The 27,762-nt window shown below is 37.4% G+C and overlaps 1 protein-coding gene across 12 annotated transcripts in view; it reads left to right on the plus strand.

Annotated features, from left to right (window-relative positions):
- Nucleotides 1-25,503, plus strand: part of LOC131220909 (probable LRR receptor-like serine/threonine-protein kinase At1g56130) — a 49,857-nt gene extending 24,354 nt beyond the window's left edge. For 6 of the 12 annotated variants that reach the window (XM_058215832.1, XM_058215839.1, XM_058215840.1 and 3 more), the window contains 16 exons: nt 3,689-3,760; nt 3,855-3,926; nt 4,046-4,117; nt 4,540-4,611; nt 5,235-5,300; nt 6,173-6,238; nt 7,079-7,138; nt 8,072-8,136; nt 13,572-13,948; nt 15,432-15,654; nt 15,988-16,158; nt 17,376-17,494; nt 18,609-18,819; nt 21,539-21,770; nt 22,101-22,251; nt 24,623-25,503. In XM_058215832.1, coding sequence (XP_058071815.1) covers nt 3,689-3,760; nt 3,855-3,926; nt 4,046-4,117; nt 4,540-4,611; nt 5,235-5,300; nt 6,173-6,238; nt 7,079-7,138; nt 8,072-8,136; nt 13,572-13,948; nt 15,432-15,654; nt 15,988-16,158; nt 17,376-17,494; nt 18,609-18,819; nt 21,539-21,770; nt 22,101-22,251; nt 24,623-25,015 — 2,422 coding nt within the window. In that variant the 3' untranslated portion in view covers nt 25,016-25,503. The remainder of the gene's footprint in view (nt 1-3,688; nt 3,761-3,854; nt 3,927-4,045; nt 4,118-4,539; nt 4,612-5,234; nt 5,301-6,172; nt 6,239-7,078; nt 7,139-8,071; nt 8,137-13,571; nt 13,949-15,431; nt 15,655-15,987; nt 16,159-17,375; nt 17,495-18,608; nt 18,820-21,538; nt 21,771-22,100; nt 22,252-24,622) is intronic. The other 6 variants (XM_058215834.1, XM_058215843.1, XM_058215833.1 and 3 more) reach the window with 5 other exon arrangements.
- Nucleotides 25,504-27,762: the final 2,259 nt, after the last annotated feature.

The following is a 27,762-nucleotide window of genomic DNA, read 5'->3' on the forward strand; positions in this document are numbered from 1 at the left end:
GTGTTATGAGATTTCCTTTTATCTTCTCCACTTTTCGTGCTTTTGTTATAGAAGGCCTACATCACACTATGAAAGCGGAGCTCCCAGCTGCACAAGCTGCTACATGTTGACCGACTAACATATTTAGCTAGAGTACCTAATCACCTTTATATGGATAGGAGTCCTTGGTCACTATAAACTGATTACTAATCTGGATTTAAACCTCCATGCTGTGTTTATATTCTCTGTAGGTCCTACTTCTTGTCACATTGCAATTGGATTCTTAATGGAACAAATGATAGCTTTAGTTTCTAACTATAGAGAATCAAATCTCTTTCTCTAATTTGATTTACTTTCCATGTATATGTTTTACATCTCTACATCAACCCTATTGGGGCAAAGCAATGTAGAGAAGAGAAAACACAAAGGAATTCTCCAAAACTTATCTTTGTTATCAGCGAATAGCTGTGACAATTAAAAAATGATATTTTTTTCATGAAATGCCATCTAATCATTTTTTAAGGACATCCACCAATGGATCCAAACCTACGAAACTATCGTTTTGTTTAATGAATTCAGGACATCTCTTTTAGGATAAACATAATGTTAATCCTTGTAGGTGGAGAGTCTGATGAAGTTTCTGGTATTGCAGCAAAAGAGGGTGTTAGTTTGTCGATTCTTTATATCAAGAATTCATGCCAAGTGATGTCAAAATCCCACGATTTATAATTTGAGTCGAATCTTAAGCAAAATGATTTGAATCCCTTTTCATATGAATCCTACGATTCTATGATTTGAATCCTATGATTTACAATTCAAATCCTGATTTATGATTCAAATTATACTTGCTTTTTCTTCTTCTTCTTTTTTTTTTTTTTTTTTTTTTTTTTTCTATTTTAAGCGTCACTCAGCTTTCGTTTGTTTATAAATTGGTGGGGCTTTAAGAATAATTTAGAAAAACCCTTTCAAAGAAAAACGAATCGTTTAGAAAAGGTATTATTTAATTTGTTCTTTTTAAGAGATTAATTGATAGATATTCTCTTCAATGTTAAATCCTAGATCTTTTTTGATATAAGACCGATGCATGAACCAAATTACATGTGAGATCAAGTAGCAAAATTAAAACAAATAACAAAGAAACACAAGCATTTTCATAATCATCCTGAATCCCATGAAAATCAAAAGAACATCATGCATGATCCTAGCATAAGTTACCAACATCATCACACAAGATCATTATATAAAACGAAACTAGGATCTAATGAATGTAGGGACATCTAATTAGCATAAGATATAGTCTATTTCAAAGTAAAAGGCCTAATACAACCTAGGGTAAAAATTAGGGTTTGGGTAATTTAGGAAAGTAGGAAAATTAGGGATTTTAGGTTTAGGGTTAGGGTTTTGGGAATGGAAGAAAGGGGTTTTGATATAAGGATGGTGGAAAGCCAAAGGGGCAAGGCGTTGCCATACGGCTAACCCACAGGATTCACACGTGTGGCCGTAAAATCACACGTGTGGCGTGGGATGGACGGTTAGGTCGGTTCAGGTTTGGGATTGTAGATCGGTAAGGGAAAGATGGGTTTATGAAAAGATGAAGTTTTAGGATGGGAGAATCGAAGAACATGAAGAAGGTACCTTGATGGAGGGGAAGAGAGAAGATGGTGTGAGGATAGATGGAGACCTCGCACCTTCGTTGATGAAGATTAGCCTCGCACCAATCTCCATTCCAAATCGCATGGAAGTATCTTCAAATCGCATGAAGATGGAAAAAGAAAGCAATAGCTTTTTTTTCTTTTTTAATCACAAAATCCAATGAGGGAGAGGGTCATACGCCTACTCTCTTTTATGGCTTCATAAAACTCCAAAAATTACAATAAACACATAACATTAACTAAAATTAAAATTAAAATTGCTCATAATAGCCCTAGTCTAATTAAAATTAACTAAAAACACTTATAATAGCGTACAAACATAACATTAACAAAACTAAATCTTATAAGTTGATAAAAGCTGAGAAAAACTAATGTGGACGATCCACAATCAATTGCCCGATCATGTGATCCAATGGCCCGATCGTCACGTCCCTTCAATCTAACGGTCTGGATTACTCCATAAAGCAACCTATGTGCATATTCCCAGTGTGGGGTCTTCTAGATGCTCGCACATGCACATGGGGTCTTCAGCATGATCACAGATACTCGCCTAGCCACAAGGAAATCAGTGTGGCTCGCCTCCTTCTCTGATACGTATGCAAGGGTATACGTGAAATGATGCCCTCATCGTTTTTATTTTTTTTTAATGATAAATATTCTCTTCGATGTTAATTCCTAGAGTTTTTATTTATTTATTTTATTTATTTATTTATGATTTCTTACTTCTTCATGGCTCGAAACACCAAATTAATATATGACTTATCTAGAATGTTTTGATGGATGGTTATGATCATGTTGACTTATGTATTGCGGAATGATAGTTAGAAATCCAAATATCTTTTTTCACCGGTCTATGGAATCAAATGTTGCTTTTCCAATGTGATTCTACAAAAAAAAAAGGTCACAACAACATAAATTATTAAAGGATCCTTCTGTTTTATAAGGAAAATTTCTAGAAAGACAAAAAACAAAAAGAAGAAGAGGAAGAAGGAAGGATATGAATCATTTAATTTTTAAGTAATACCATGTCATGAAAGTGTTAAAGTTTTATTTTTTATTTATTTATTTATATTTTTCATATTTTAAAGAAAATATAAAAAATCTTATGATTTACGATACAATTTGTGATAGAATAGTAATTTTGACAACAGTGTTCATACCCATTATCTTTTTTTGTGTGTCATATTATTAATATTTGAATAGCGCCTAGCAAGCTCATCTTGCATTGCATGGTAGACGAGGGTGTTAGTTTGTTGACTCTTTATATCAAGAATTCATACCCATTATCCTTTTTTTTTTTTTTATTTATTGTGTCATATTATTATCATTTGAATAGTGCCCAACAAGCTCGTCTTGCATTGCATGCTAGAGATCTTGAACTGTTTGAAAAATTCCTTTAATAGATGACGTCGTGACGCACAATAATTAGGCTAATGCGAATTATTGTGCATGAGTGTGTTGGCATGTGAGTGGTGTTTGGTAAACATATATCGTTGAACTCCCACTGTTCCTTGCATGCGACTACTTGAGCATGCGCTTTCCTCTTTCGTTCTGATGGTGTAATAGTTGTGTGCCTTCATGTTTTGAGATTTGCCTGACAACTACCCCTCCATGACCCTACCTTGCTTGCCACTCATTGAGGCAAGAGTGTAACAGTTGGACTGGGCTTGACACTGGGCGGATTCGTGCTAGCATGTTAGTCATGTAAATGCGAGCCTCTACAATCTCCAGTTTCAAGAGACCATTGAAAGAGGAAGGTTGAAGTCTTGTCGGCAGCCAATCATATAAGATGATGAACCCAAATAGGATGATAATGTTCATGATGGAGGAAGGAAGGTAGCAAAACTAGGGTTGGAGAAACCCTAGCTTTGATACCATGTTATTGGAGAAGAGCATGAGAAGGGAATTTGGGGAAAGTTGATAGTTAGGGAGCTAACAACATCCGTAACTATTTTATTAAGAAAACAGTATGGTGTCCTGAGGAAGCACTGAAAGTAAAATATACAACATTTATTTCTTTCTAACTGTCCTAACTCTGCAGTTAGTTCTTTGTGCAGGCGGCTTCAGGGGAACTCTTTTGAGGGTCCAATACCTTCTAGTTTATCTAATTTGACCTCATTGCAAGATTTGTGAGTATTTATATTCCTTGTTGATTCTAATTCTTAAAATATTTTTGGGCCATTACCTCTCTTATTTTGCTGACTTTACAGTATAATCATACAGGCGAATAAGTGAAGTATCCAATGGGGGCTCTTCATTGGATTTTATCAAGGATCTGAAGGATTTAAGCATCTTGTAAGATCACATGGTCCTGATAAATGTATCAATATTATATACTTAAAAAAATTTATTATTCTCTTCATTTTATGAGAGTTGGAATGATGTTTCACAAGCGGTTTTCATGTTTTCTGCAGAATCTTGAGAAATAATAATATTTCCAGTATTATTCCATCCAACATTGGAGAGTACTTAGCATTGAGGCAGCTGTAAGTCATTCCTGTTATGTGTCTTGTGGCAGTACTCTATAATTTTCCATTTGCTGACTGAGTGATAAGATCCCCTTAAGTAGGTGGGGCCAATGCTTCAATCAAAATTCTCCCAGATCAGACAATCCTAATCCCTCAATCAGCTGCCTTTTTTTTTTTTTTTTTTTTTTTTTTTTTGTTTTTTGAAAGATATGCTGCAACAGTCTACATTCAATGGGGAAAGGGACAGATTTATGGTTATGATCTTTCAATTTAAGTGTTCTTTAACACATCCACCATTTGGAGTTGAACCCATCAGACCATTGAAAGTTGAAACATTGGCCCCATTCATACAGTTGTGGCCTGAGGATCATATATTGATACTTTATGTAACACATCTCACCTTTGTTATTTCCACCATTCTTATTTTTGTATACTGGTAGGGATTTGAGCTTCAACAATTTCAGTGGCCAAATTCCAGCCTCTCTCTTCAATTTGAATTCTCTCGCTTACTTGTAAGAAACTAATGTGCATTGACCATTGAAGATCCTAACATAGAGAAATGATCCAGTGCTCTCAATGCACTACAAGTTATGGTGCTCCTAGTTACATTAGGACATTTGGGCAGTCCAATAATCTGGAGTATTCATTGGGATCAGAACCCAATTTTCATGGGCTGCCACCTAAACAAAAAGAAAAAAACAATCAGATGGTTCAATCCATCGATAAGCTGGCCTTCTCTTTTGTGGTCATTCATTTCTAAGCCATGGTTGGGATAATTAGGATGCCCAATAAAAATGATGCTTTAGAAAGAAGGTGATCCTTGGTGGTCCCCAACTAATGGATGTCCCGAATTGTTGATTGGACCTATATTTACATGAAAAAATTAATCTTGGCCTGTTTTTTTTTATAGGCTATTGATCATGTGTATAATTATCCAATCGGTGTGATATTTGCATGGTACCCGTAACATGTGTGCCATATCTAATGGACAGCTCGGAGCAATTTGTTGAACTCTTCAAGTGGCCTGAAGCAACTAGGACTACTATAACTTTTACTGGATCATTTAGCCCTAACATATAGTCTGTACTTGATTTTTTTTGATCTAATCTTTGTTTGTTATCTTCTCAATGTGTAGATTTCTTGGAAACAACAGGTTATCTGGTACACTGCCTGCTCAGAAAAGTTCAGGGCTCCTTAATATGTATGTATGATCACTATGCTGGCCCTGGTGCAGATACTCATGACCTCCCATGGATGGCAGGTGGGCCCCACCATGTATGTCTTGTGGATGAAAAATCTGGCTGGTGAAAACGTTGGTCAAGAATAGGCGTTATGTGTGGTCTGCCAGCTGATTTCTTTTGACCGTCCTTTTAATTTTTTTTAAACATGTGTGGCCCACCTGATGTCGCATGTTTCTCTGATTCATTTTATTAACTTGACAGTCTTGATTATGTTTACTCTTTTAGGAAATTGCTTTGGGTCCTTATTGCATATTGTTAGATCTGTTGTTGCTTTTTATAGATCTGTTCCTTACCGCAATTTTATTCAGTATGCCTAACAGTACATGAGGAATTATAGGAACCTCAATACAAGATTTGCACGATATACTCCACCTTTCAGTTTGTATGTTTGGGCCCCATCATTCAGTGATGCAGACCATTTATTCCATAGGGCCCATCCATGGATTGACCATTGCCCAAAATCTCCCAGATTGGAATATCCTAGCACCCAATCTTTTTCCTTCTTTCAGTTGAAAGTGTAAATTTGTCTTCTTAGCAGTCTATTTGCAAGTCAAATTGAAATGTTTGGGTTGCAATTCAGGATACTTTTACGAGATGACCCATCAATGGTGGTACCTGATAGACCAATATTCTGGAATCTGGATCATTGAAACATGTCCCTACTTATACAAACTGAAAACCCAAGTATTCTTTGTGTAGTATCCTATAATTACTCTCTTCTAAGATTTCACTCTTCACAAGTTCATCAATTTCTTTTCTTCTCTATCAACAAGAATACCATTTGTTATCCACTCCATTCTTTGTTATACCCTCTTATCCATTGTGGCTGCAGAGATTTATCATACAATGAATTATCAGGAAGCTTTCCCTCTTGGGCCAGGGAAGAAGGTTTACAGCTGTATGTCTCATGACTCTCATCCTTCTCATCTTCATTTTTTGAGTTTCATTGCAATCCATTTTCATCTCCGACGACTAATTTATCATTCAATGAATTATCATACTCTGTTTCCTTCTTAGAACGTAGAGAAGTTTTGCCTTTGGCACATTTGGTCAAGAGGGACCGTCATTGCACAATACATGTCACGTGGGGGTGGTGGGTCCTATCCGTGGGTGGCCCTTGGTTGAAAATTATATAAGAAGACTACCCAATCCAATAAAAATGGTTGTCTTTGAGTGGATGATTAAGACAAAAATGGATTCAATTGGAGGTTGTCTAGGATTGTTCGTTCATAGTGGTTTAATAGTGGCCATCTATGGAAAGGACCCAACTTGGCAATATATCAACATGGTTTGGATCGTGTGGTAGCCTTATCACTGTATTGGGTGCCCGGTATTCTGCTGATCCCATAGCTAACTTTATACACATTCATATGATCACACATGCTGACCTGTAACTCCTGCAGGACATACAAGCTGTGTATGATGCAAGCTTGACCAAGTAGATGACCAAGCCCTGCATCACACTCATCATGTGACCCTCACATGTACATTGAAAGGGGACCCACAACAATTATTTTTAAGCTGTCCATCAGTGCTGTACATGTGTGGCCCATCTGATGATTCGGGTTGATATTTGTTCCTCATGATGATCTACACGGTGTGGCCTGCCTGATGCACGGCTCAGATTTTGGTGTATATGTGTGTGTGGAGAGGCATTTGTGAGGCTTAGCAAAGATCTGGGTGCCTAACTGCCTATAATAGTGGTACTGATTAGTGGCTCCTGGTGTGTTCTGTGCAGGAACTTGGTGGCCAACAACTTTGTCCTCGATAATTCTAACAGCAGGTTTTACAGACTTCTGTAAAAAATTTCTTTCTAGTCTTTGGGGAGTCTTTGTTTTGTTGCACTTGAGTTTCCATTGCCTTGGCTTACGATGGGGCATCCATGATGCCTGGATAGAGTCAGATAATCTAAACCATCCATCTAGTGGGTCATCCACAAGACAGTGATGGGACAGCTACTGGCTGCATGAGTTGTCCATGTTGATTATGGACCATATAACATTTTTGTTTTTAACTCCCTATTTGGGGCCATTTATCAGATCTATAGATCTGTCCGTGTAATATGTTATTTACCCAGAAGCCCATCTATGGCAATGCCTATCAGATGAATGGTTCATATCATCTTTCCAAGGGGTTACATATGCCCGTAACGAATTTGCCAAGGAAAAGATCCTCCAACCTGACAGATCTGGGCCACAACCTCTTTATCTTATAAAAGCCTTTGCAAAAATATAACTGCACATAGATACCAGCTTTTTGCGTCCATTGATTGTAACTATATTGTGGTGTCTTCCATGGTCCACTTGAGATCATCATTATTCTATTTGTTCAGATGAACACTGGTAGATCATGTGGGCATCGTGGAATGCATGATATGAGTATGAAGACACCAATGCATGTCTCAGGATATTGATTTTGTGGTACACCATGCGGATGGGCCATATCCCAAAATGGGGGATTGGACTGTGATGGTCCTCCATGCAATGGCATGAAAAGGGAATGGTTCACCTAAAACAGATAAATGGTCCACCTTCATGAGAATTATCCGATCACTAACACATAGGCCTATGGTCTGTCCACATGGTGGTCCACTAGATCAGCCTTCCCTATCAGAATACATATTTGCCATGTATATGGTGAAAAGCGAACTTCCTACTACTTTGCTGCACACATTATAATAGAATTTTGTATCTGTTAACGGCTTCTCAATGCATGATATTTCTGCATTCAGTATTTTGCCTCGAGGGTTGAATTGTCTTCAGCGAAATTTTCCATGTAATCGGGGTTCCCCACGCTGTAAGCCATCTTTGTTCTTCTCCTTGTCTTTTTAAAGATGGATATGTATGATCAGATGGTGATGCCGACCACCTACCTGAGGTACCTTTATGAGGTATGTACTTGGTTGGCAGCACCATGTGATCATGATCTGAAGAATCATTGTTCAGATTATTAGACTAGTGATGCTGTTCTTTTGTCTTGTGTAATGTTCTGCCTTTTCATGTCTTTTAGCTGACAGTCTATGATTGCATTTTAGTCCTTACATAATTCATGCATTCTTTATGTTGTTGAAAGGGAAAATTACAAAAAATTGCTTCTTTTAGGGTGCATTTGGGTTGCACCAAATATGATGAAATTTGGTGCAACCAATCACAACTTTATAAAACACCGATGGTGCCTAAAATGTTGGTGTTGGCTGCTGCTTACGTTGTTGTATTTGCACAAGGATCTTTAATTCATCAAGAATAAAATAAAATAAAGCGATTGAGAAATCCATGCATAATGAAACTAGCGGGTATGGCACATGCAACACACGTGGATAGATAGACAGGAGAGAAGTGAGCACCCCCCAACACACACACACACACACACAAGTAACTTACATCACGGTCTAAACCTTATCCCAAGCTAGCGGGTTTGGCTACATGAATTCTTTTCTGCCATCCTCTCTATCAAGGATCATAACTTCAGTTAGACCAACATTTTCTTACTACCTCCACCCACGTCCTTTTGGGCCTTCCCCTTGCCCTTTTAGAGCCTTCAACTTATACCAACTCACCCTTTCTAATCAGCACAGTTCTTGGTCGCTGTTGGCTGTTGCACATGACCCAACCATCTAAGTCTACTTTTCCTCATCTTATTAGATATTGGTGCTACTCATAAATTCCCATGCATTCATTTATAACTCTGTCCTTGGCTTGCCAATTCTCCATCTCAACATCATCATTCAGCTACGCTCATCCATCATCATCATCATCATCCTATGAACTTAATTAAAATGGTAGAAATGCTCCTGGTTGAAGTCACAGGGACATTCAAATTACCTAAACACACTTTCTTTGTTGGAAATCCCAATGAAGATACGAAAACATCCAAATTACCTAAATACCCTTTCCTTTGTTAGAAATTCCTTCCAAAACCCATAGTTCATGACTCCCCATAGACTGATTCCGTAGTAAAATTGTCCATTGGTACTTGTGTTATATATAATAGAAATTATAAGATTATACTGTTAAACAATTTTTTTTTTTTAAAAGATTATACTGTTAAAAATAATTTCATAGATGCCCAAAATTTGGACACTAGCAAAAGCTCTGTTTGAAATGGATGAAAATGCCCTTACTCTCACCCATTATTACTTGTAGCGGGTTTCAAATGAAATATCCAACTCCTTGCTAAGGTATGCCAAATTGGTTACGTAGTGGCCATTACGCGTTACAAGGTCGCAATGGCCATAATGGCGCTATTACAAAAGAAAAAAGGTTTATAAGAGTCCCGTTATGGCCTGAAACAGAGTTTTTTTTTTTTAAATTTTTATAAAGGTTGTAATGGTAACGGTGGTGGCAATGGAATACCTTGCTCTTTGCTACTAAAAACACTGTTGGGGTTATGCCTTAGAAAACCAATGTTAGACTCTTTATACCTCGGTTTATTATGTGATGTACTCCTTCATTATCATTAATGTGTGTGGAACATGGAAATTATATTATGTGAATGGGTTAAAGAGAGGGATTCGTCTATTTGTCCACGGAAGCCTGAGATGGGGGGAGAGTTGTCAACTATGGATCTTAGTATCTTATTTAGCCATGACAAATTAGCAGGTTGTTGGACAAATCTGTGCTATTCTTATCGTGCTCATCCCGTCTGTGGGGACTGACAACAAGTCAAGATAGAATGTATCCACCATCGAGTACTATGATGAGTTGGTGTGCCTTGGCCTGACCACACATAGGAGTGTGAGTGTGTCATGGTACAGGCTCCTAGTTTGAACCTATTGAACACTTCGGTAGGATCGTTGACAAGTCTGTAGATTTGGATACCCATTCTACTTGGACTAGATTGACTTGTGGATGCACTAGCTTCGACTAATCTCCAGACATGAGGATGTGTGGGCCAAGAGGCCCTCATTACATGTGCTTTGCTCACTTTACGAGGTCATCTCATTGCTAATAAAAGCGGTTATAGTTTGGCGCATACATCAAGGTCCATTGAAGCTCATGTGATTCAGCAAGGGATCCACTTGGTTACCTGGGACATTACTTGTGGGTTGATCTCATGGTTTGGACCATTCATCAAGTGTTTTAAAGTTTTACTAGCACATCAAAGTTCTCTATTGGTTAATCGAAGGTTTTCAACCATTAACTTTTAGCTTTAATTGTTAATTTGTTTTAAACTAAGCTTGATGAACATCTAATTGTTAAGATATGATGTTCCATACCTTAGGCTAACATGGGATATTTGTTGAGGATGGTGGCCATGGTAAGAGGAAGGATTTGATCAGTTGGATTGCATGGTTAAGACAGGATCATAGGCTTTTGATTACCAAAGCTTGTTGGGTGGTAGAGTACCATAAATGTTTTCTCCTTTGATACCCTAGCTCTTTATGAAAAGATCCTATACCAAAGGAAGAGGAAATATAGAAGAAAGAGCCTTTGAACACCCTAACCCCCTATGGGCATCACCTTAAGAAAGCAAAGAGAGAAAAGAAAAGTGAGAAGTGAGACAAAGAATACATCTCCCTCCCTCCTTCACATCACATGTGTGACACATGTAGGGTCCACCCTATAGACAACTCTAACATTTGGCCCAGCCCTACTCCGAGGCTAATGTGTGGTTCTCTTCCTCTTCATCTTGTGTTTGGTCCGGACCTTTTGTTTCTGCTCGTAGATATTGCGTTTCTAGTTTCTATATTTTGTTGTTTTAGAAACTTGAGATTATCAAAATGGGGATCCAAATAGTTAATCTCATTATTTGAGCTTTTGAAAAACTTTTGAATTCTATTGTGTTAAAAGAGAGAAAAAAAAAAAGAAAAAAAAAAAAGAAAAAAAAAAAAGAAAAAAAGAAAAAAGAAAATTTTCTAACAAAAAACTAGTAGCAAATTGTATCCTAGAGAAACAAAAAAGTGGCTACTTACCTAGCAACTAGCAAAAGTAGTGGATATGGTTATCTATATTGCAGGGAAATCTAAAATATGCTACTTGTCTAGTTGCTATAAAATGTACCGACCAACTCTACTCTAAATAACCTGAAGGAGGGTACTTGCATAGTTGCTGCAAGTAGATGCAGCTAATGGGTAGATTATGGACAATTTTCTCTACTTCAAGCATAACTATCACTAGCATGTTGACAATATTTCCAAAAGGTATTAATCGGTGTTTTAAATTACTTGCGCTAGCATGTAGCTTATGCTACGTAATGTGGCTTAGTCTTAATGTTACGTAGTGCGGCTTAGTCTTAATTGCTACATAACTCATAAAATAGGTTTAGTCACATCTCATCTTCCTTTCTTGTGGATCGAAACTCCCACTTGGGGGAGAAATCACCAATCGAAAGTTGCTAGGCCAGAATTGGGAAAATAATTTTTTTTTTGGAAAAAAATAGGAAATTTGATTTTCTTTACGATTTCCTTTTGGGATCTACTTGGGGGGTGGATTTCAAACTCCTCTCTAGGTTTTTAGAATCAAATCCCAAATTGTGGGGGAAAACGTCCATAAATAAAGAGAAATTGTGAAATAATTATAATGCACTTTCTTGAGTGTTTTCTCTAGATCTTTCTTTCTTTCTTTTTTTTTCTTTTTTTTTTTTTGGGGGGGGGGGGGATTTTGGCACTTTATCTTCCTTATGGATCAGAACTCCCATTTGGGGAGAAATCACTGACCGAAAGCTTAGTGTGTCGGAATTACGAAAATTAGAACCAAAAATAGGAAATTCGATTTTTTTTTTCTTTTTTAGAAATTTTTTCAAGGTTCTAATTGGGGAGTGGATTTTGACCACTCATCCATTTTTGAATTTTTTTAATTATTTAAAATTTATCTAAAATCTTGAGAACTGTAAAAAAAATATTTTATTAAAGAAAAGAAGAATGCAATTTCTTTTATTTAGATTTATGTTTTCTTTTAATTTGTTTTTTATTTTTATTTTATTATTATTATTTTCTTTTTATGGTTCAAACTGTTGCATTTATCGGTGGAAATCAATTGGATGGATCATCGTTCATGTGTGTGTGTATGCATGGATGGTTGGATTGATGGGCAGTTGGATGGATGGATGGATGGTTTGCTGGCTAGATGGATGGTTGGATTGGACGGGTGGATGGATGGATGGATGTGTGTTTATGTGCATGTGCGTACATATCTATGCATGCATGGATGGATGTTTGGATGGTCGGATGGATGGAAGTATATTTGTATGCATGGATGGATAGACATGCATGGATGTATGGTTGTATGGGTGCATGCATGCATGGATGGATTTATGACCTTTTTTGAATTTAAAAACATATTTATCTGATTATTTTCTTCCATATGATATTACTGGTACGAAGTAAATTCATTTTGGTTACTGTTGCACTGATTCTTTATGACAACACGGCCTTCTAGGCCCCCATCAAATGGAAAGTCATTATGTATGCGTCTTTTTTGCAAATTTTTTTACTCCTAAATATGCAAATATGTGTATTTTAACATCTCCTGATGTTTCACAGAAAAATTCCACCATTTTCCCTATGTTTCCCTAATATTTCCCTCAGTTAGTGATACATCTCCGGGAATTGGCGATATTATCGGCAATATCGCTGCTGCCAAAGATATTTGTAACAACACCGCTACTATGAACACTCAATACGCCAAACTCTATGTAGCTTACGCTACTAATTATTTTTCACTAAAACAAAGATCAATCAATGTTTTCAATGATTTGTAGCATTTTCTATTTTTAAATAAAAATTAGTTAATATTTTCAGCAGTTTTAGTAAAATAATAAAAGTAACAGTCTGAAATCAGCTTTGTTGCTCTTTCTTTATCTTTATAGTTAATTTTTGCCATATTTTCCTATTGTTTTAGGTTGTGTTTGGTTGCTCTAGATATCATGAAATTGCATTTTTATTTAGTCTAATTTGGTGCAAAATATCATGAATTTTTTCATGATATTTTGTGTAACCAAGTGACCTTAACTAAAAATCCAGAAGTAGCATGTAGCTTACACTACATGCTATGCAGCTTACACCTTATGCTTTAGTAGAGTGAATGCTATCTATGCACTATTTGCTATTTAAAACACTGATATTAATTTATATGAATGCATGGGATTCTCAGTCCCTTTCCTGAATAACTTATAAAAGTAGCACTCTCTTTGTAATTTTCCCTCCAATCAATGAAGTAGCAATACGTCTTCTCTCTCGACATTTTCTTCTCTGCTAAGTTCTTCTCTTCTTAACAAATTTACATGCTATACAGATTATTCCTTTGCAATAAACTGCGGTGGTCCAGAAATAACAACTTCCAGTGGCACCAAGTTCGAAAGCGACAATGAACCTCTCACCGCCACATCTTATTACGTGGTTGACACGAACAGATGGGCTGTCAGCAATGTCGGAAGGTTTACTGAAGGCAGCAATATAGAATATACTAGAAACACATTAACCCCGTTCACAAATACTTTAGACATAGAGCTGTTCCAGTCGGCAAGGCTATCACCAGCATCACTAAGATACTATGGTTTGGGGCTCGAGAACGGAAACTACACTGTACACTTGCAATTTGCGGAGAGAGATTTCCCGGATGCACGTATTTGGCATAGCATTGGAAGGCGATATTTCGATATTTATGTCCAGGTATTCTGTTGAAATTGCTTACAGTCTTCTTTGCCATTTTCTCAGAAATTACCAATTGACCATTGCACCCAAAATTTGAAAGCATTAATATTGCATTGTGCTTGAACTATAGTATTAAAAAACGGTTATGTAATGGCAATTATGGCCATTATGTAATGTTAATGGTTTGACTCATCATATCCTTCAAAAGAAAAAGAAAACAAGAAAAGAAAAGAAAAGAAGAAGTTGTGACTCATTATGCAGTATGGGGTTATAATGCCTGTTCTTAAAAAATAGCCTATGAGGGACCTGTAATAGCTGTTACGGTCCTGTAACAGGCCGATACAGAGGCCAATACATTTCCTGCTTCTAAAAAGAATTTTGGCTTCATGGGGCTGTAATGGCCATTATGGTCTATATCCTAATAAGCCATGAGGCTGGCCATTCCAGCTACTGTTACCATTATTGAATGCCATGCTCTAGTGTGGGGCTTATTCTATCTCTTAACATAAAGCATCATTTGCTAATAAGATACTACAGTGAAAAGATGACAACCAGAAACGTAAAAAGAAAATCCTGCAGTTGCTCCAACTTATTTGATCTTCAATTAGAAAGAGGAACCATAGATTGAAGAGGCTCTGGTACCACGAATGCTGACCAGAATCTTAGTGATTTTTTTCTCGTAAGGAAACAGTCAAACAGGTTACAAGCTATAAAACAAAGTTAAAGAAAGGAAATGACCAAAGTATCCTTAAGGGCTAGATGGTTGACCCTAGCCTACCTATAATGCACAAGTTATCAAGCAAAAATCACAGAACTACCATTTCCTTATTCTTGCAGTTCTAAATAGATAACCAGCTATTTTGATTGATTACTGATGGTTCTATGTCACAACTAATAGTATTTGAGTAAATTGAAAAATCTATAAAACTTCAATTTTAAAAGAAATAATGCGGAGAGATCACAAAGAGGACTACTAATGTAAGTACATAGCCAAAAAACATCATGCTGAAATGTTTGAGCTTTAATTACTGATTCGATTCATGGGGAGGGAGGGAGGGAGGGAGGGAGGGCATTCAAATATCAGACGTTGTGATATTTTCACAGACATTATAAGTGCAATCTGGGTTCCATTGCCTAGTACCTGACATATGGAAGGTAGCGAGTTGGATCCGAGCAATCCATCTAGTGGGTTATGAACATTGGTTTAACAACTCATCAAACGGGTGATCCTACCCATCTGTTTCTCCCATTGAATCCATTTGTGTTCTGGCTACCCATTTGAAGATTGCTAGTGCATGTGGATAGGATTGTTTTTGGTGTGATTCTCAACTACAGGTTATCCATTGACCGGACTTACTAGATTGATATTTACAGATCCTGTCGCTTCTGCCACAAGTCAGGTATTGGATAATAAATGCCCCCTTCTGCATAATTGTGAAATCCAAAATTGTGATATGACTATATGAATTCCTGATGCCTTTAATCTCCATTGGTTTTGAAGCGCTGTTCATTAACTCTCCAGGGAAATTTGGTACTCAAAGACTTCAATATAAAAAGGGATGCAGGTGGGGTTTCCTTTCGTGCTGTTCAGAAGGATTTCAAGGTTCGTGTATCTGAGAACTACCTCGAAGTTCATCTCTTTTGGGCTGGAAAGGGAACGTGCTGCATTCCTCCTACTGGTGGTTACTATGGACCATCCATTTCGGGTGTCAGTGTTACGCCAGGTGAATTAAGTTCCACTGAATGTTTACAATTATTTTTAGTCTTTGTTTCGACACATTTGAATTCCATGAAGTGAAAATTATCAGAGTGGGTCTAGCCCCTAAAAATTGATTCTGATAATTCCGTGTCCAACTTCAAACATGTTGAATTGCAATTAGGGTTTGATTGTAATTATGAATTAAAATATTGGCACCTTCATTTTGTTAATTCTTCTATATTCAGTTGAGGTATTGCTACTTAGCCCAACAGAGTACCAAGGAAACACTTGAAGTTCCCAAAGTAGTTCAACACTGACCACTGTTTGTTTCTTTTTTCTTTTCTTTTTTTTTTTTCAGATTTTATACCGACTGTTAGTAATCTTCCACCAACGATCAGTTCGGCAAAGAACAGGACTGGATTGGTTGTTGGGATATCAGTTTCCGTTGGAGCAATGATCATATTAACCATTTTTGCTGCTTATATTTTAATACGAAGAAGGAAAAGATTGGCCAATGATGAAGATGAAGGTATCTTTAATGTTAATAAACAACTAATACTTGCAAAGGCTTGAATTCAGACATGCTAAAGTTACTTCGGATGTTTGGATGACTATCAAATTGAATTGTTATTATTAGTCTAATAAAGTCGAATTAGCCAGATTGTAGCTTCCATAGCATTCAAATTGAGGGTCCGGGCTCCAAAATGCAGTTATGTTGGTTTCTAGTTTGTATGCTGTGAAACGTTACTGCAATTTGGGGGACTACCTCAGAGGAAGCCAAGGACAGTATCCTCAAGCTTCTAGTTTGTACAAGTGGGACCCGTGTCACTAAATCTGGGGCATTGATCTTGTGGGCTCCAATGTGGATGAGTGATTCCCAATAATTTCCCTATTTGGAATATTGTAACACTCAATCTTTGGCCTCATGTCGTTTCAATGTGGAATGCTGCTGTATTTCTTCTTAACCGTCCATTCATAGGCCACCGACCAAAGGGTTAAGATTGTTCTAATGGGGATTTTTGGGTGTCACATATCCATGGTGGGGCCTTTTTGTTATCCACAGTGTAGATTACTAAGCCATGGATCTCACTTTGCTCAAAGTCAGGTCTTAAAAACACTGTATATCCTCAGCTTGGGTATCATATAATTGCTTGCTTCCTCTGTATGGATCCTAGGGATGATCACTAGTTTCTGCCAATTCCTCTTTATTAAGCTGACTCTTCACAATAAAATTCACCTTTGCATCCAAACTTGCAGTTATCGTGATTTGATTTAAGAATACATGACGGGCCAGTTTATTAATTGGGTATGATGGTATTGCTGTGTAATTATAATTTTAATTTCCATACTTCTGCTAACTTTCATTTAAAATCTTCTCTAACACAATAAATAAATACTTAGAACATGGTGAATGAACTTCGTTAGTGGATGGACCATGCTCCCTAAATCTCCAAATTTGGAAGATCCTAGCCACCAATCTTGGATTTTTTTTCAGTCGAATGTGGACCATTGTTGTATTTCTCTTCTTAACATTCTATTTGCCAGCTACAGATTGAAAGGTTAGGTTTTCAGGGTATGGTACATCCACTGCATGGCCCAATTAATTAACAGTCTGGATCATTGATCCATGGGACCCACTGCAGAAACTGGAGACCTGAGTATTCTGTGCATATCGTCTTCAGGTTGATGAATGTATATCCTTCGGAGTGAATTATGAATGAAATCTGCCTTCTTGATTGTATGCAGATTTTCAAGGAATGGGCACAAAACCCAACACTTTCAGCTATGCCCAGCTCAGGGTTGCTACAGAGGACTTCAATCCTATGAATAAACTCGGAGAGGGAGGATTTGGACCAGTTTACAAGGTAAATTAGCATCACAATCAGATGGTTGAGTTATATTGATAGAGTAAGAAGAACAGCTAAGAAGTAATGGTAGTTATTTCCTGGCGATTTAGGCTTACATTTGGATGCACAAATGAACTGAATCATAATAATTTAGTAGTTTAATCAGGATGTAATGATAGAAATTAATTATGATTCCTAGCATTTTATCAGAAAAGTGCTAGGTTGATTTGCGTGAAGAGAGTCCAAAGAGACAGTTTATGGCACACATGGGGACATAATACACATGAGAGATATGGGCCATCATCTGGTGGGTACTGCCATCCATGAACATGCCTGGCCCAAAGATTAGCCTGGTCCAGTCATCAGTTTAGCCATGCTTGTTTGAGAAAACTAAACGGTTAGAAGGAAGATGACCAATAATCTGTGTCACCTATGCCATGAAGGCACAGACCGTGTGATACCCCTCTTCAATCTCACCTTATGGAAATTGCCTCAGCATTTTTCATTGTATAATAAGGATTCACCCTCAAATTGGAGTTATGTTTCTTTCAACTCCAACATTATGTAACGAAATTGCAATTTGGAGCCTAGATCTTCAATATGAATTCTAAGGAGATTACAATTGGGCTATTCTATTTTCAATTCATTAGACTAATAATCGCTATTTAATTGGTAGTTCATCCAAACGCACCCCTAGGGCGTGTATGGATACAAGGAATCCAAGGTGTGGATTAGGAGATTATAATGATTATGTAATGATTGTTTCCATATTTACTGTAGAAAATAGGATTCCAGAATTAGTGGTATGTTTGGATGCAAGTGGAAATCTAAGTTTTATTTGACAAAAGTCACCTTGTATCTTGTGCTAGGATGGACAAGTCTAATGATCATACTTTTGGAAGCCTGAGTCTTCTTGCTATCTAAACAGCCCTAGCCATCTTTTCAATGGGAAAAAAAAAAAAAAAATCCCCTTTCCCTTGGATTCCTGCTATCAATACACACCCTTAAACTTGTTTAGCAGTGTGGGATTGAGCAAATATGTGTGCATTTATCAATACATAAAGGCATGCCTACTTACATACATGCACATGTGAGTATTCACTTGGTTTTATTTGACTGTGGTATTCTTTAGGGTACACTTCCGGACGGGAAGGTGGTCGCTGTCAAGCAACTATCGGCGGCATCTCGCCAGGGAAGGAGTCAGTTCATGGCTGAGATTGCTACAATATCTTCAGTTCAACACAGAAACCTTGTAAAATTGTACGGATGTTGCGTTGAGGGAGATAAGCGACTTCTGGTTTATGAGTATCTGGACAACAAGAGCCTTGATCAAGCACTTTTCGGTATGAGATCTGTCGGGTGTATTTGGATGTGTACTATTGAATTGAATTTGAATTATTACCACCAAAAAGTGCAAATAACGAAACAGTGATTTCTTGGGCACTGTCTGGTAGATGCCTAAAAATGAGTTCATCTAATTTTAGATACAACAATTATGCATTGGAGATCATAATTACTGTTAACATGATGGCGGTTAATTAAAATGAGATGAACTCATTTTTAGATGTTTACCAGGCAAGGCCGTAGCATTCATATTGAAGGCCCGGACTTCAAATTGCGATTGCATTTTTATTTTTTTATTTTTTTATTTTTACAAGTTGGACTTTAAAGAAACTTAACTGCAATTTGAGGTTACTTTGAAAACATCGCTGGCAGGAGCCGTCTTGATGTTTGTAAGGCCAATGTTTATAATCTGGTTTCGTTTTGTCTCCTATCTGATCAATTGAATAGGGTCACCATATCTGATTTGAATGACATTAAAGGACTCACCATCTCTCATGTGAAACAAAAACAGATAGGGCCATCCGGTCCAAATCAAATCACGGTTAAAAGATTGACTCTTCTCATTTCTGAAACCAAATGGACACGACCATCCCATTGATTTAGAATTCATGGTTTCCACAATATAATTAATGAGTTTTGTAAAGTTTAATATATTTTTTTTCGTAATAGTATTTGGTTCTATTGTTTTAAAGAAACAGAAGGTAATTGGGAATCTTTTAAATAATGTTATAGAGTTATGATCAGTAATTTAAAATTTTAAATATCTATATCAGCTGATACTATTGATATCTTGTGGCTGATAATATACAACACAATTATTAAATTCCCCTGTATTGCACAAAATATCACAATGTATGCCAAAAACTCTCAATAAAATTCCCCTAATTTGTTGATACATGCGATACTCCCCTAATTTGTTGATACATGCTTTACTCCCCTAATTTGTTGATACATGCGATACATTGCAATACATTGTGATATGTATTGGCGATAGATTGTGATACATTCCCCCACTGGAAATAATTAAAGAAAAATGCAAAAATCCCCACAAAATCCATTTGCTCCCCAATTTGTTTGGGGGAATTTGTTTTCATACTTGTATTGTATGACTTATGAATTCTATGAATTCATTTTCGATATAATTGCATCACTTCTATTAGGCAGCACATTTTCTATACAAAGGAAATGTGTTGGGCATGCTTGTTTTGTGATCTTTTCACTTGTGTGTAATCGTGTCTCTTTCAACATATCTTGAAGTTTTATTGAAAAATACCATCATTTTCCCAATGTTTCCCTTAAACAGCAATACATCTGATATTTGTCATGTGATGTTGATATGTTTCCCTATCCTAAGGGTGTGATACGTGCATCCATACCGTTATTTAATTCACTAGTTATGATCTAGTGGGCTAAGTGCATGTAAACCTTCTTGTGCACATGGTTGCGTTTGGACTTTTTGGCATTCATATCACCTACCTGAACCAGCCATTAGGTCCAGTCCCCTCATTGTGTTACTGCGAAAAAGAAATATGACAGCAATCAGATGGCTCTATACATCCGTGACTGGGCCTGTCTTCTATGAACAATCTTGTACATCTATTTTGTATGCCACTAACTGGCTGTTTGGATCATCTGACCAGTATGTATTTTTCAAGGTGGCTTATGAAGAGCGAACTAGACCTAATGGATGGTCCAAATAGGTGATCTGGATGCCACTGAGTCCAAATGAAACTATGTGCACGGAAAGGTTCCCATACACTTAGCCCACCAAATCATTAATCAAATGTTATATTCTCCACATAAAATGTGGTGGGAAATTTTTATGGTGCGTTTATATATCATGGAATTTAAATACAATTGAACTAAAAGATTAGGTATTGTGTATTCATGTTGTAATCTGAACAAATCTGACATGTGCTCTTTACTTCTAGAGAATTCGTTGCAACAATGGGCAATTTTCCATTCATGTTTCCTTTCTTCTATATCAATCAATGGAATCTATGGGCAAGTATGTTGTCCAGCATCCATGTCAGACACATGTCAGACACAAATCAACATTTCTATTTGGAAAAACCTTAGTTTACCTTTTCTTCCTGTGTTTTAGTGTTATTTGTATGGTTGTTTCCCAGGTCCTAGTATGTTTTTAGTTAGGTACATGCATGTCTTTGTCTTATGCATATACACAGCAATATCTATGTAACAGTCAATATCATTATGTATTCAAGCTGGGGTGTTCTCTGAAAGCGACACACTCAATTTGAACCCGAGTGCAGTGAGAAATGTGCAAGGCCCTTGATAGAGTGGAATGTTGGAACATGATTCATGTAGCCAACCCAGTTAGTTGGGATAAGGCTTAGATGATGATAATGATGATTATGCATTCATACAGATGTCTTGGTGTGTTGGATTTTTCTTGGTCCCCATGTTTGCTACCATGTGTTAATATCCAACACTTGGTTGCACAATCTTTCTAACTAGGTGCCACTTCTGCTCCGAGTCATGCTTTGTATGCACACTCTTCTCATTTCCTAGTAGTTGATACTCAGTAACATTTTGAAGTATGTGCTTCCACGCTTGCACACCTGTATTTGTTGCCCCTTGGTGTCCTCATGCAACCATAGTCCAACACCTATACGTGTTTGTGACCAAGTTGCACAAACAGGAAATGATGTGAAACATGTTCATGTCTTTCTGTAAATGACTGTCATTGCCTTGCAGGAGGGAGCAATTTGCATCTTAATTGGTCGATCCGCTATAGTATTTGCTTGGGGACAGCAAGAGGTCTGGCTTATCTTCACGAGGAGTTGAGACCCCGTATCATACACAGGGATGTCAAGGCCAGTAATATTCTGATCGATGCAGATCTCAATCCAAAAATTTCAGATTTTGGTCTGGCCAAGCTGTATGATGAGAATGAGACCCACATTAGCACACACGTTGCAGGGACGACGTAAGCACTGGTGGACCCTTTCCTTGATTCGTTCCACTCCAGAAGCAGTAACATACATGCAATCCAATCCAGACCACCCGAATCACACACCCTAACGTGGATGGACCATGGCATATGAGTCTTTCTAACTAGATGATCTTAAGTTCTTGGCCATCTAATATCAAATGCAGAATTTGGTCTGCAAACCATTTTCTTTTAAACTGTCCATTTCATGTGATTTTTGGATTAGGGTCCATCAATAATGGAGACAACAATTTGGATGGTCTGGATTGTAGTGCAAGTTCTCTTAGATTGGGACTAACATTGAAATTTATTTTGGAATGCTTGAAGGGGTTATCTTGCACCAGAGTATGCCATGCTTGGGCACTTGACAGAGAAGGCTGATGTGTTTGGCTTCGGGGTTGTCGCTCTCGAGATTCTCAGTGGAAAGAGAAATTCATACTATAGCTTGGATCAAGAGAAGATATATCTCCTTGAACAGGTATGCCATTTTTTATTACCTTGGAAGAATAAGATAGGGAGTGCAACATCTCAATCATTTCAAGATAGAAAAGTACGCTCATACCATAATTTTGAAGGTCACTGACTCAACTCGAAACTTGGCTGATTTGCAACTTGACTTGTCGAGATTTCAAGCCGAGGCATTGTGAAACTTTTGAATGTTACTCGGCCGAGTTGTAGAGAGACTTGTCAAGTGCCCATTCAGGCAGCTATTTTTAATAAAATATTAAGATGGAGGGAGATTCAAACGCCTAAGAGAACCAAGGTATTAAACCAGTGAACTAAACATGTTTTGTAATTGCCTTTTGATATTTCTCTATCTTTTTTACCATATTTTGTAAGCATTTATTAGTGAGAAATGATCGAGTTCTCTCAGAGCACTGTAAGTTACAATGCTACTAGCTGCAAATGGACACTTAAATGGTCCCATCCATTGATCTGTTCCATTCATCAAGTCCAACACACATTTAATGGGCTACCTTGCCAACATCGCACCAACCTGACAATCTTAACCATCTGTTCAATATCCTTAATTATGGGTAGTCAAGATTGTTTGCACAAAAAGAGGTCAAATTAACTGTTCCATCCATCTATTAGCAATCTATCATCGATTTCTTACAATTCTAAAGAATCGCTTTTGTCGGGCAATCTTAACCAACCCATCCATGGATTGAAGAAAGGTTGGTACAAAGCTAAGGCCAATTCATGGATGGATTGGATCATCTGATTAGTATGGGTTTTTTTTTCCCTTTTTCTTCTTCTTTAATAATTTTATTTTTTATGCTAACCCAAGAAATATGTTCTGGACTTAATAGACAGTTCAGAACTTCAGATCGATCAATTGGACTGTCCAAGTGATACAATGCAACTAGGAGCACTATAACTTACAGGGCTCTAAGAGCACATGAGCATCTCTCTTTATTAATATCCCTAACGTTTTAATTATACTATTAAATATTGAGTCATGTGAAGACTAGGTTGGGTGTTTGAGTCAACCCAACCTGGATGGACATTGAGTCGAGTCGAGTTTTTTGGTTTTGAACTATCATACATATACTGAATTGAAAAATATTTTGAGCCTTCATATGAACTAGCTGTAGACTAAAAAACTTGGGCTGCCTATTGTATTAGCTGCCACAACAATGGCATGCAAATTGATGGTCTGAGAAAAGCTGACCAAAATATCTGCATTTCAAATGGGTGAAAGTCAACTCACAATGATGTAATAGCTTGGATTGTTCAATTGTAGTTTTTTGGGCTATGGCACATCCATGTGGCGGACACCAGATCAACAGTTCCGGAAAATGATTGTCATGTATACAGTTGAGATAATAGAGAAGGTAGAGCAACCCCCAAAATGGATTGCCATGTGTACAGTGGAATTATAGAGATGGTAGAGCAAAAATCTCCAGCAAAGGTCTGAAACCATGCTAGAAAACTCTAATGTAAATCCCATTTGGTATTGAATTTCTATGCATTATTATTTGAGATATGCTGATTTTTCTCTTGGTTGGGCTCTATTCTATTTTGAGGCCGGTTCCTCTACTAGTTTTGTAGAATAAGCTTATTCTACAATTACGTGTGGGGCCCACTGTTATGTGTGCATGATGCCCGCTCTGTCCATCATGTGAGCCTCCTTATTTTCTTCTTCAAGCCCCAAAATCAGGCCGATCCAAAACTCAGGTGGGCCACACCATGTAAAATCATGCCTTAAACCTCTAAGTGTGATATGCCCTACGCGTTTTGGAATAGCCTGATTTTGGGGTGTCCATCCATCCTGGTGGGCTGCATCTTATGAATGGATTGGATGGTATTACAAAACATGGTAGCCCACGCACATAATCTGGAAGGTTTTAATAGTGGTCATCCCATCCTGACCCCACCCATGTTTCTTATTGGCCTGATTTTTGGTATGTGGGGTGAACTTTAAGGGGCGCATCTCATGGACGGAGTGGATGAGGTCCCTACACAGTTGTGGATTAGGTCGTGCACAAAAACTTACTGTATTCTGAAATATTTACCAAAATAATGCTACCTTGTAAATTATTGTTTCAAATATTCTCTTAACCTCGTCATCAATGTTTCACACATGTGCAACATATACTGTTCATCTGTTGGGTTCTACAGAATATGTTCTGTAGCCTTAAAATCAGGCAGGTCCACACATGAGGTGGGCCACAAATGGACATGAAATGTTTGTTAATTGTCTTTTTTATATACCAGCCATAAATTTCTTAAATTGGTTGCCCACCTGTGTGGACAGGACTGATTTAGTAGAGAGTTCATCCGCTCATGATCATTGGATTTCCTTTGCATCTGAACTGATCCTTTGTCATTCTGTAATCTCTTAGGCTTGGTATTTATATGAAAACAACCGTGCATTGGAGCTGATTGATCCTGCACTATCCAAATTCACCGAAGAGGAAGTGGTCCGAGTGGTCGGAGTGGCTCTTCTGTGCACTCAAGCGTCGCCCATGCTACGCCCGCCCATGTCGCGAGTGGTGGCGATGCTATCAGGGGACATCAAGGTGGGCATTGCTACATCGAAGCCTAGCTACTTGAGCGATTGGCAATTCAATGATGTGAGCAGCCTGACGAGTGGAGACGATTCAAGGGCATCGATGGGAAGAAATACCAACAGCCAATGTCACACGTCATCTAGTGCGAGCACGGTACTTCCTGCGGACCCTACGCCACCGACCACACTGCCATTGATGCATGAGATCATCAACAAAGGGCACTAATGATTGTTATCCAAGCTCTCCATTCATGATATCTAAGAACATGCGTGAGTACATTTGTACAAAAGTACATAAATACAGGGCTGGCAATGGGTCAGGTCAGCCTGCAGGGATTATCCAGACCGTTGGTATGATGGGCTTCACTGTGGATAGCCCATGTACCAAAACATACCCCAGAGATCTGAAGCACAGAATGCTTAGCCTTTTCTTGATTGAATGTAAACTGCCATTGCCTTTTCTTTCTTAACCTTCTATTTGTTGGCCACATGTTGAAGGGTAAGGACCTCTCCAATCGGAAGGATTTCAATTGCATGGGCCAACCATGGTGGGCTATCATATCAACTGTTCGAATGACTGGACCGTGGGCCCAATTGTACCAATAAAAAGCCAGAAATGTACTATACAAACATTCTACCCCATGTAGATGGATTATAACCCATAGAAAATAATGAACATAAAAATAATGCTACATGTGCAGTAATTTTTACGGACGTAACTGAGGATGACCTTCTTATCACTCACTTGATCAAGAATGTAATGATACTTAATCTCAATGTGTTTGGACTTCTAGTGGTGTTTGAGGTCTTTTGTCAAGTCAATGGTAGAAGCATTATTTATTCTCAACAATATACGCTCACGAACGCTTGGTATAACACTAGGCCTAGTAAGAATTTATCAACCCATACACACTCCTTAATTCAACACATCGCGCAATGTACTCGGCTTCCATAGATGAAAGAGTTGTGGACGTTTGTTTCTTACTCGACCATGAGATAGCTTCCTTTCTAAGTAAGAAGAAATCCTAAAGTAAACTTTTACTCGTCGGCGTCATTACCTCATGCGACATCAGAATATCTTTTGAGCTCGAGACTCGTGTCTTCATAACACAACATCATATTTTTTATTCCTCTAAGATAATGGAATATACATTTGACGGCTTGTCAATAAGAATATCTCGGGTAATTATGATAATGGCCGACTATGTCCGGTCCGGTGTAAACCATAACATACATTAAGTTGCTTATTGTGCTCGCATAAGGTATTAATATCATTGTCAATTTCTCAGCTTCAGTTTGGGGACATTATTTCCTGTCTAACTTAACTTTGTTCATAGTGGTTTCAATAGCTTTTTAATTTTTCATCTTGAACTGTTATAAGATCTTTTATATGTAGGTGGCTTGATACAAGCTTAAGAATTTTTTAGAGTGATTGTTGATTATTTGTACCTTGAGAATAAAGTTGGCTTCGTCAAGATCTTTCATTTCAAAACTCGAGAAGAGCCAATATTTAGTCAACATTAATAATTGCATGTCATTACCAGTTAGCAGGATATTGTCTACATATAAAGATATTATCAGAAAAAAGTTTCCAGATCGTTTTATATATACATAATGATCTTTTTCACTCATTGTGAATCCGAAAGTGGTGATGGTTAAGTATAACCTTATGTACTATTGTCTTGAAGATTGCTTCGGTCCATAAATAGATTTCAACAACTTGCAAATTTTTTTTAAATGTTTTTAATTTGTCTACAGAACCCAGGGGTTGCATGTATATCTCTTTATCCAAATTACCATTTAAGAATGCAATCTTTATATTCATCTAATATAACTCTAAGTTTAAACTTGTGACAATGAAAAAGATCATGCGGATCGATGAGAATTTTGCAACAGGTGAAAAAGTCTCATCATAATCAATGCAATCTTTCTTTGTAAAACCTTTAACAATTAATCATGCTTTGTACTTGTCTACTATACCATGTGTGTCTTTTTATCTTGAGTGCTAACTTATTACCTATCGCTTTTCAATTGGAAGACAGATCTACAAGTTCGAAGACTTTATTCATATCTATGGAAGCGATCTCTTCATCCATAGTAGTTACCCAATCGATTGAATTATGAGACAATAATGCATCTTGATAAGAATCAGGTTTATCATCGTTAACTGCAACGTAAGAGAATGATCGACCCTCAATATCGAAATATCTTTGGGGAATCAATCCTTTTTCGCTTCGACGTAACTCAAGAGCCTGTTGAGATGTACTCCTATTGTCCTGATGAATTAGATGAGTATTTTCATTTTAAGAAGCAGAACTTCCACTCCTGACATACATTGGGAATTTCAAAAAGTTCTATTGCAACATTTTTCTTCTTTCGGCTAGGGTATGTCTTCAATGAAAGTTATGCTCTGAGATTATATATCAATCCATCCTCCACAGTCTTCATAAAATAAAACATATTCCTTTGAGTGCATGGGGTACCTAATGAACATTCATTTAATAGTTTTACTATCAAGTTTACTTTTATGCAGGGTATGCATCAAAATATATCTCAAAGATTCTCAAGGGCGTAGGTTGGCTAAAAGAATCATCCCAGTCTAAATCTCATATGAAGTCTTAGGAATGAATTTGGATGAGACTCTATTAAGGACGTAAATGGGAGTCAGTAGCGCGTCTCCCCAGAATGTGGTAGAAAGATTGGCTTGTGCCATCATCGATTTAACCATATCCAAAAGTGTCCTATTCATTCTCTCTACAACTCTATTTTATTATGGAGTATAAGCCATTGTGTATTGTCGGACAATGCCAACGTTTTCACAATATAATTTGAACATTTGATATGTGTACTCGTCACCTCTCTTGGAGCGAAGGATTTTAATTTTTTTCTATAGCTGATTTTTCACCTTAGCTTTATATTTGAGAAAACAATCAAAATCTTTATATTTATATGAGTTGAGATACACATATCCAT

Source organism: Magnolia sinica, chromosome 12 (genome assembly GCF_029962835.1).
Source record: "Magnolia sinica isolate HGM2019 chromosome 12, MsV1, whole genome shotgun sequence".
Lineage (NCBI taxonomy): Eukaryota > Viridiplantae > Streptophyta > Magnoliopsida > Magnoliales > Magnoliaceae > Magnolia > Magnolia sinica.